General features: G+C 38.1%; 1 protein-coding gene across 4 annotated transcripts in view; it reads right to left on the reverse strand.

Annotated features, from left to right (window-relative positions):
- STRBP (spermatid perinuclear RNA binding protein) overlaps positions 1 to 467 on the reverse strand; it is a gene marked incomplete at its 3' end in the record, with an annotated part of 66,298 nt that extends 65,831 nt beyond the window's left edge. For all 4 annotated transcript variants that reach the window (XR_014247771.1, XM_082403281.1, XM_082403279.1 and 1 more), the window contains exon 1: positions 317 to 467. Coding sequence is in view for 3 of the 4 variants with exons in the window: in XM_082403281.1 (XP_082259407.1) it covers positions 317 to 319 (3 nt within the window). The remainder of the gene's footprint in view (positions 1 to 316) is intronic.
- Positions 468 to 11,379: the final 10,912 nt, after the last annotated feature.

The raw sequence follows: 11,379 nt of genomic DNA on the forward strand, positions 1-11,379 counted from the left end.
CAAGGTCACCTTAGCCATGTGTATCAGTTTGCTAATGCCAGTTTTATTAAAAAATATTATTTATGAGCATTCCCTCCTTTGTATTTAATAATTTACGGCCTGCAGGCTCATGGGGCTCCATCTTGTGGTTTAAAGGGCTCGTAATAAATCTGAACTCATTTGCTTTGCTTAAATAGTAGAATGCCATCTTTAGCTGATACACTGGAGCAAAAAATTACCACCACTGTTTTTCACTTGCCCTCACTGTTAACGGTTCCAATTTTAAGTGATTGAGATCTCTGGTAACTAAATTAAGGAAACATAAATAATAACCTACCATGGTTTTCTACAGTATTTTAGCTTCTTCTTCCGATCCTTTTCCCTCTTTCTTGTCGTCTTCACTAGACACTGTTTTCTGTGACAGTACCTCCTCATAAGCCTGAGTCCCCTGACAGCTCAGAGTCAATATGGCAAAGGTGTTTGAAGAATTGTTCTCTAGAATACACCTGCAAGAGAAAAAGAAAAACAACTTTTCAAAAATGCTTATTTACAATTAGTTTCATATCAGAGTGTGGAACCCATAAACATGTTATTGACTAAAATGAAACAGTCTTTATAGAGGAAAATTACTTCATTTTAAACAAAAAGCTAATACATCCTTTGAAGGCCCGGGCCCAAGAGCCTAAGTGATATGGCCAGAAAAATAACCCCCCTGGTAGCCACAATGTGGCAGCTGGCTGACTTGCACTCGATGAGATGAATACATTAACAGACACAGATTCATTAAAGAAGTACAACCTGAAAAAGTAATACTACTACTGGTGGCAAAAATGTTGCAATTAACCATGAGATTTTTCAACAGAAATTGGCATTAGTCAGACCTATCTGAAAAGTAGGTAAGACACCTGAAAATATAACACTGTTGATTGTAACCATGAAGCTTTTCCATTTGATACTGCCATCAGATTTACAGCAAATGTTGGAACCATGTTTCATCTTCAATCATTTTAGGCCTAAAATTCAGAATGCTTTTTTGGCTCTGCTTCCCTAACCCCCAAGAGACCCTACTTCCCTCTCAACCTATATGCACTGTTATGCCAGACTCCTGAATATTCACTAAATCCTGATTTCATTACCCATGGATGACTCTCACCAGAATCCCACAGTATATTTCTGCCCAGAGGCCTAAACACCATTCTATTAACCCTTTGTTCCACTTTTATAAGATTTTATTCCAGATAAGGTAAAAAATAAGCTTTTCTGAGCACTGAAGTCCTTATATAAGCCCAGTGGTAAAAAACAAAAAAACTAGAGAGAGACCACTAAAACAGAACATATGCTTTACATGGTTATCAGGAGTAACACACACCAAAGGATATGTAAACACCCACAAAGAAAGAGCTCCCTCTTCATCTCAATATCTTTCCTTTAAATTTTCCCGTAAATAATGAAACCCCCTTTTACTTTTATCTACAATAATTTCCTATCAGTTGCTCTCTTAAAGAAAAAAATCCTTTTTGAATTCTTGGGACCAGGAAAGTTAAAGGTGACATTTAACTCTCCCTAAACTACAAATGAAAAAACAGACCCACATTTATAGTCAAATGATACTCAGTTGTGACCTACATGCAACACTATTCATATCTTATAACCAACTTTCCTGACTCTGACTTACAAAATGCACCTGAAATAAGCTAGTGAAGACTGATTTTTTTAAAATTATGTAACAACTAATAGATAGAACTTACTTTGATTACTACACATATCAAATCAAGGTAAGGAGGGAACCCATAATGCTGCAATTCATAGGGTCCTTTTATACAACAAAGTTAAGAAACAAACTAAAACATGATCCCATGGTAAGAGATATCTCAAAGATCCTCCTGTCACTAAAATTATACCTTTTGTATAAAGATCGTACTATACAATTTAGAGTCTTTGGCACTTCCCATTCCCAACCTTACTCCATTCTAGAAGAGTCAACCATTCAGTACTTAGCTGTGAATCCTGCAGCCAAAGATTGCTGCACTGATGAGAACTGAACTGAACTACTCACAGGTGGGAACTGAAAACAAAGTCCACAAGCTGCTCGCTATAAAAAGGTAAAACCAATAAGTCAAACATATTAAGAAAGTTAACTGAAAGCAGAAAAAGAGGGAAGAATGTTAAGTAAAAGCTGATGTAGTGGAGAAACTGTGGATCACCAATAGCACTTTTCAGTCATCAGTATGGAGAGTAACCACCCTACCTATACATCAAGAAGCTCTGGGCTCATTCTTGTCGCTTTTATTCAACATAGTTTTGGAAGTCCTAGCCACAGCAATCAGTGAAGAAAAAGAAATAAAAGGAATCCAAACTGGAAAGGAAGTAAAACCATCACTGTTTGCAGATGACATGATACTATACATGGAAAACCCTAAAGATATCACCAGAAAACTACTAGAGCTCATCAGTGAATTTGGTAAAGTTGCAGGATACAAAATTAATACGGAAATCTGTTGCATTTCTATACACTAACAATTAAGTATCAAAAAGAGAAATTAAGGAAACAACCCCATTTACTATTGCATCAAAAAGAATAAAATACCAAAACTACCTAAGAAGGCAAAACACCTGTACTCTGAAAACTACAAGACACTGATGACAGAAACTGAAGATGACACAAACAGATAAATACACCATGTTCTTGGATTGGAAGAATCAATACTATTAAAATGGCCATACTACCCAAGGCAATCTACAGACTCAATACAATTCCTATCAAATTATCAATGGCATTTTCCACAGAACTAGAAAAAACAATTTTTAATTCGTATGGAAACACAAAAGACCCCGAATAGCCAAAACAATCTTGAGAAAGAACAGAGCTGGAGGAATCAAGCTCCCTAGCTTCAGACTATGCCACAAAGCTACAGTAATCAAAACAGTATGGTACTGCCACAAAAACAGACACATAGATCAATGGAACAGGGTAGAGAGCCCAGAAATAAACCCATGCACTTATGGTCAGTTAATGTATGACAAAGGAGGCAAGAATATTCAATGGAGAAAAGACAGTCTCTTCAATAAGTGGTGCTGGGAAAACTGGACAGCTGCATGTTAAAGAATAAAATTAGAACATTCTCTAACACCATACACAAAAATAAACTCAAAATGGATTAAAGACCTGTATATAAGACTGGATACTATAAAACTCCTAGAGAAAAACATAGGCAGAACACTCTTTGACATAAACTGCAGCAATGTTTTTTTGGATCCGTCTTCTAAAGTAAAGGAAATAAAAGCAAAAATAAACAAATGGGACCTAGTTAAACTTAAAAGCTTTTGCATAGCAAAGGAAACCATCGACAAAACAAAAAGACAACCTACTGAATGGGAGAGAATATTTGCAAACCATATGATGGATAAGGGGTTAATAACCAACATATGTAAATGGCTCACACGACTCAGTATCAAATAAACAGACAACCCAATTTAAAAGTGGCAGAAGAAATGAATAGACATTTTTCTAAAGAGGAAATGCAGATGGCCAACAGGCACATGAAAAGATGCTCAACATAGCTAATCATCAGTGAAACGCAAATCAAAATCACAATGAGATATCATCTCACACCTGTTAGAATGGCTATCATCACAAAGAACACAAATAACAAATGTTGGCGAGGAGGTTGAGAAAAGGGACCCCTGAGAAAAGGGACCCCTCAAACACTGTTGGAGGGAATGTAAACTGGTGCAGCCACTGTGGAAAACAGTGTAGACGTTTCTCAAAAAACTAAAAATAGAACTACCTTATGACCCAGCAATTCCCGTCCTGGGAATACATCTTAAAAAAACCAAAAACACTAATTCGAAAAGATACACACACCCGAATGTTCACAGCAGAATTATTTACAATTGCCAAGAAATGGAAGCAACATAAGTGTCCACCAACAGATGAATGGATAAAGAAGATGTGGTATATATGGATTGGGTTGGCCAAAAGGTTCGTCTGGTTTTTTCCCGTAAGACGGCTCTAGTAGCACTTGGTTGTCTTTAACTTCATTCAAAACAATTCTGTTAGATTGTATGTGACAGCTGTCATATCAGCGTGCATTTAAAAAAAGACTTAAGGAGACACAGGTTTGAGCCCTGGTCCCAGAGGATCCCACATGCCGCAGAGCAACTAAGCCCGTGAGCCACGACTACTGAGACTACACTCTGAGAAGCTCACGCACCACAACAAAGAGTAGCCCCCGCTCTCCACAACTAGAGAAAGCCCACACGCAGCAATGAAGACCCAACACAGCCAATAAATAAATAATTTTAAAAATAAAAAAATTAAAAACACTTGGGAGTTTTAAATAAAATAAAGACTTATCAAAATGGGTGAATTTTTGTGTAGCCATTTTAATACTGAAGATGGAAGAAAAAAAGCAACATTTTCGGCATATTGTGCTTTATTATTTCAAGAAAGGTAAAAACACACTGAAACGCAAAAAAAAAAGATTTGTGCACTGTATGGAGAAGGTGCTGTGACTGATCAAACGTGTCAGAGTGGTTTGCGAAGTTTCGTGCTGGAGATTTCTTCTTGGACGATGCTCCACGGTCAGGTAGACCAGTTGAAGTTGATAGCGATCAAATTGAAACAATACTTGAGAAGTGAACGTTATACCACATGGGAGATAGCGGACATACTCAAAGTACCCAAATCAAGCGCTGAAAATCATTTGCACCAGCTTGGTTATGCTCATCACTTTGATGTTTGGGTTCCACATAGGTTAAGCGAAAAAAACCTTCTTGACCGTATTTCTGCAGCAATTCTCTACTTAAACATAATGAAAACGTTCCGTTTTTAAAACAAATTGTGATGGATGATGAAAAGTGGATATTGTACAATAATGTGGAATGGAAGAGATCATGGGGCAAGCGAGATGAACCACTACCAACCACACCAAAGAAGGTGACGTTGTGTATATGGTGGGACTGGAAGGGAGTCCTCTATTATGAGCTCTTTCTGGAAAACCAAATGATTAATTCCAACAAGTACTGCTCCCAATTAGACCAACTGAAAGCGGCACTTGACGAAGTGTCCAGAATTAGTCAACAGAAAACGCATAATCTTCCATCAGGATAACACAAGACTGCATGTTTCTTTCATGACCAGGCAAAAACTGTTACTGTTTGGCTGGGAAGTTCTGATTCATCCGCCATATCCAGACATTGAATCTTCGGATTTCCATTTATTTTGGTCTTCACAAAATTCTCTTAATGGAAAAAATTTCAATTCCTTGGAAGACTGTAAAGGCACCTGGAACAGTTCTTTGCTCAAAAATATAAAAAGTTTTGGGAAGATGGAATTATGAATTTGCCTGAAAAATGGCAAAGGTAGTGGAACAAAATGGTGAATATGTTGTTCAATAAAGTTCTTGGTGAAAGTGAAAAATGTGTCTATTATTTTTACTTAAAAATCAAAGGAACTTTTTGGCCAACCCAATACAATGGAATACTACTCAGCCATAAAAAAGAACAAAATTTTGCCCTTTGTTGCAACATGGATGGACTTAGAGTGCATTATGCTAAGTGAAATAAGTCAGAAAGAGAAAGACAAATACTGTATGATATCACTTATATGTGGAATCTAAAAAATACAACAAACTAGTGAACATAACACAAAAAGAAGCAGACTCACAGATACAGAGAATAAACTAGTGGTTACTGGCAGGGGGTGGGGGGACAAAACAGTGGTAGGGGAGTAGGAGATACAAACTATTGGGTATAAGCTAGGCCACAAGGATGTACTGTACAACACAGGGACTATAGCCAATATTTTGTAATAACTGTAAATGGAGTGTAGCCTTTTAAAATTGTATAAAAAATTAAAAATTAAAAAAATTTTTTTAAAAAGCAGCTCTGGGAACTTCAGGGTATTATAGCATAGTGCAATAATTCATGATATCATCTCAGAATCATATTCTGTCAATGCTGTAAAAGGAACTTAGAAATCATCTGGTCCAATTCCACCCACCCCTCAGTTTAAAGTGAACTACAATCAGAGATACCAAAGAAGTCACACACACAACTAATCAGGGACAAAGTGTTGTCCAAAACCTAAGTCATAGCCCAGTGACTTTTCCCTACTATATCTGATTGAAAAAAAAAAAAAGTTATATTTGGTAGACTGTGAGCTGATAGAAACTGCAACACATTTTTGAAGAGTTTCTCTCTAAAAAAATGATTAACTTAGTAGATAAAATTCTGGCCTTGAAATTTAAAAAAAGACTCAACTTCACCATTTAATAGCTCTGTGACCTTAGAAAGTTATGTGACTCAAAATCACTTAATTTCCTTGGGTCTCAGTTTCCTTAACCTAAACAGTGAGAAAATATTCCACTACTAATTAACAGCTAACAGTTATGGGACTCACATTCTGTACCAGGCACTGTTCTAAGAGCTTTTGATATATTAATTCATTTAATCCTCACAACAATCTTTTTTTTTTTAATTTATTTGGCTACATCGGGTCCCAGTTGCGGCACGCGGGATCTTCATTGCAGCATGCAGGTTGCGGCGCGTGGGCTCCAGAGTGCACAGGCTCAGTAGCTGTGGCGCGCGGGCTTAGACGTCCTGTGGCATGTGGGATCTTAGTTCCCCAACGAGGGATTGAACCCAAGTCCCCTACATTGGAAAGTAGATTCTTAACCACTGGACCACCAGGGAAGTCCCACAACAATCTTAATATCTCCACTTAACATATAAGGAAGCTAGAGCATAAAGAGACAATATAATCTAATTAAAATCACAAAGCAAAAGTACATAGCAGAGCTAAGATTCAAACCAAGACAATCCCTTTCCATAATATTTTTGCTCTAAAGGCACTTACACTTCTGTTAGTGGATAAACTTTAGCTCTTTCAAAAAAATATGTCTATGTGAATTACAAAGGCCATATAGGACACAGGCTTTGGAGTCAGGTCTAGATTCAACTACCAACTTCTCTTAGCCAGAGCTTTCTCACCTGTGCAATGAGGTGAACAGTATTTACTTCAAACTAAATGAGACAGGTTATTAAAAATACTTAAAAGTATCTGGCATATAGTACATGCTCAATATATGGCTTCAGAAGGGAAAAAACCTCAAGTATCAAATAAAATGTTTTGCTTATATATCAGATATACGTTCTCTGATATACATATCAGATATATATTTCTCTGAAAAACAGAGCTCAGAAAAACATTAGCTGTGTTCTACTTACTAAGTAAGAGTAGTTGTATGCAGAGGGTGGAGTGTGTATATATGGGCACGTGTGTGCCTGTGTATCACTTTTTCTATTAACTACTATTTTTTCAATTAATAGACATTGTTTTTTTAGAGCAGCCTTAGGTTTACAGAAAAACTGAGCAGGAAATAGAAAGAATTCCATATACCACTTCTCCCTAACACACACACACACACACACACACAGTTTCCCCTATTATCAACATCTTGCATTAGTGTGGTACATTTGTTACAATTAATGAACCAATGTTAATACAATATTATTAACTAAAGACCACAGTTTACATCAGGGTTCATTCTTTGTGTTATACCTTTCTCTGAGTCTTGACAAAAGGATTATGACATGCACCCACCATTACAGAATCATCCAGAACAGTTTCACTGCCCTAAAAATCCCAGGCTCCACCTATTTGACCCTCCTCTTCCAAATGTCACATAGTTGAAATCATACAGTATGTAGTCTTTTCACTAAGCCATATGCACTTAAGATTCCTCCACGCCGGGACTTCCTTGGTAGAGCAGTGGTTAAGAATCTGCCTGCCAAAGGCAGGGGACACGGGTTGGAGCCCTGGTCCGGGAAGATCCCACATGCCGCAGGGCAACTAAGCTCGTGAGCCACAACTACTGAGCCTGTGATCTAGATCTCACGCTCTAGAGCCCACGTGCCACAACTACTGAAGCCCATGTGCTTAGAGCCTGTGCTCAGCAACAAGAGAAGCCACCGCAATGAGAAGCCTGTGCACCGCAACGAAGAGTAGCCCCCGCTCACCACAATCAGAGAAACCCCACGCGCAGCAACGAAGACCCAACTCAGCCATAAATTAAATAAATAAATAAATATTTTTTTAAAAGATTCCTCCATGTCATTTCTTTTATCACTGAAAAATATTCCACTGTCTGGATATACCACAGTTTGTTTATCCATTCACCTATCAAGTTTTGGCAATTATGAATAAAGCTGCTGTAAACATTTGTGTGCAGGTTTTCAACCCATTTGGGTAAATACCAAGGACTTTGACCACAGGATCATATGGTGAAACTATGTTTAGTTTTGTAAGAAACTTCCAGACTGTCTTTCATCCAAAGTAGCTGTACCATTTTGCATTCCCACCAGGAAAGAATGAGAGTTCCTGCTGCTCCACATCCTCATCAGCATTTGGTGCTGTCAAAGTTTGGGTCTTCAGCCATTCTAATAGGTGTGTAATGGTATCTCACTATCATCTGAAATTGAAATTCCTTGATGACGTATGATGTTGAGCATCTTTTCATATGCTTATTTGCCATGTGTATATCTTCTTTAGTGAGGTATCTCTTCAGGTCGTCTACCCTTTTTTTAATTGGGTTGTCTGTTTAATTTTATGACTTCTTTGTATATTTTGGATACCAGTCCTTTATCTGATATGTGTTTTGCGAAGATTTTCTCCCAATCTGGTACTTGTCTTCTCATCCTCTTAAGGGTGCCTTTCAAAAAACAGAAGTTTTTAGTTTTAATGAATCCCAGCTTATCAAAATTTTCTTTCATGGATCATATTTTTGGTGGCATTGTATGTCCTTTTTAACTGACCTTTAAAGGTGAAAGCTTTAGATGTCAGGCTACCCAGCCCACAAAGCTAGGTTTTTGTATGTATGAATATTAGACCCTTTTCTTAGGAGCAAATCTCAAAACTGGAGAATGGGGCTTCCCTGGTGGTGCAGTGGTTGAGAATCTGCCTGCCAATGCAGGGGACACGGGTTCGAGCCCTGGTCTGGGAAGATCCCACATGCCGCGGAGCAACTAAGCCCGTGTGCCACAACTACTGAGCCTGCGCGTCTGGAGCCCGTGCTCCGCAACAAGAGAGGCCGCTACAGTGAGAGGCCCGCGCACCGCGATGAAGAGTGGTCCCCACTTGCTGCAACTAGAGAAAGCCCTCACACAGAAACGAAGACCCAACACAGCCATAAATGAATGAATAAATAAATAAATGAATAAATAAAAAATTTAAAAAAAAACTGGAGAATGACGATGCTTTCTATATTCAAACTATAAAATTTAGTCAAATATTTAGGAATTTTTCTGAAATGAAATTAGGAGAAAATATTAAAAATTAAGGCAAAAAATATTTAAATATACTTACTTTCTTAAAAGATTCCAAATAATGTCTTGTAAACAGTGTGACATAGAATCCAAGAAATTATTTACTCTCAAAATAATAACTGAATAGAAAACTTTAAATTTTGCTAATACTAACATCTGCAACCTCTCCAGAAGGAGCTATGTGAAAATCAAATATCCAGGCTCTACTTCTCCATTACAAAAGAACAATCACATGTCCACTATATTAAAGATGGGCAAATAAAATTAGAAAAAGATACCTCACTGATACGCCAAGAGGATTACTTTAAGATAAAGAGATTTACCAGTAAATACATACTTACTAATTGCCTGTTCTGTACTTGGTACTGTGCTTCATAGCACAGGGCATATGAAAATGAACTAATTCAGATACATTAAGAAAAGAGCAAATACATATAAATTCAATACTTCCTCCAAATCCCTTCAAATAAACTAAACTTTCCCTACGTGGTGGCATTCAGTTTCTGTACAATACTAATGTGAAAAGAATACTGAATTTCCGTACTTTCCTCTGAAAATTTCCTTTTATTTTCTATATTAAAACGGCACTAGGGGAATGCTAAACTGAAAAACCTATAAATTACAAATACCTACTCCAAAAATCCAGCTCTTCATCCCTACCCCAAAACACCTATAATGATGGAAAAGCTCAATCCCACCACATCACTTGAAGCCTTGCAACACTGGGCTCAGGCCAAAAGGTCCCTGCTCAATTAACAGTTTAAACAAGGATGGCACAACGGCTGCAGCCCTAACATAAAATGCACTGTACAAGCTGGCTAGGTCAATCAGAATGCTTTCTGAACACTTACTGTCAGTGAGCAGGATGAAAAAGATGTTATCAAGTAACCAATCCAAGGAAGTGGTGACAGGAAAACACATCTCCTCACTGAAAGCACACACGCTAGCCCTTCCCCATTCCTGATGGAATAGTGACAGAAGTGAAAGAACTCTATCCACCAGTTAGATGACTCATTTGGTTAAAGAACCAAAATTCAGTGCATCTCAACAAGTCTTTATTGAGCACCTATAATAAGCCAGCCACTGTTCTAGGCACTTAGGATGCATCAGTGAACAAAACAGACAAAAATCCCTGTCCTTGTGTTTAAGTCCAGAGTGGGGAAAACAACCAAAAAACAGTAAATGTAAAAACAAGTACTTTAAACAGTATGTGAGAAGGTGTGAGGTGCTATGGAAAAGAAAGAGCAGGGGACAGCACAAGTACATGCAGGTACTATACAGAGGAGGGTGCGATTTTAAATAGATGGTCAGTCCTCATGGAGAAGGTGACGCCTGAACAAACCTTCATGGGGTGAGGGAGTGAGCCATGCAGAGATCTCAGGAACGAGCATTCCTGGCAGGGGACGAAGACTGTGCCTGGTCAGATAGAGGCACAGGAGGCCATTGTGGCTGGATGGCTTGAGTAGGCTGGGTGGGGAGAGAAGGGCAATGAGGACTGAGGGTGGGAATGAGGAACCAGATCATACAGGGCAGAGGTTGGCAAACTTTTTCTTTAAAGGACCAGATAAAAAGTTCTTTAGGCTTTGGAGCCATAAGGTCTCTCTCTACTACTCAACTCTGCCTTTGTAGTGCAAATGTAGCCATAACACAGTGTGCAAACAAATGGGTATGGCTGTATTCCAATACAACTTTATTTATGGGAACTGAAATTTCAACTTCATATAATGTTCATGTCACAAAGTATCAGGTTTTTTTTTTAACCATTTAAAAATGCAAAAATCATTCTTAGCCCACAGGTCACACAAAAACAGGCAATGGATCCAAATGTGGTCCAGGGACCACCGTTTGTCAATTCCTAATATAGGAGGTCCTTCCAGTCATCTTAAGGACTATAGCTTTTACTCTGAGTGAGACACGGAGCCCTTAGAAGGTTTTGAGCAGAGCACTGACAATATCTGGCTCATGTTTTTAAAAGATCACTATGCTTGCTATGTTGAAATACATTGTAGAGAGGGCAAGGGTGGAAGGAAGGAGACCACTAAGAAAGTTTAGCAATCAGAGTACAGATATATT

The sequence above is a fragment of the Balaenoptera borealis genome, assembly GCF_965194805.1.
Source record: "Balaenoptera borealis genome assembly, chromosome: 8".
Lineage (NCBI taxonomy): Eukaryota > Metazoa > Chordata > Mammalia > Artiodactyla > Balaenopteridae > Balaenoptera > Balaenoptera borealis.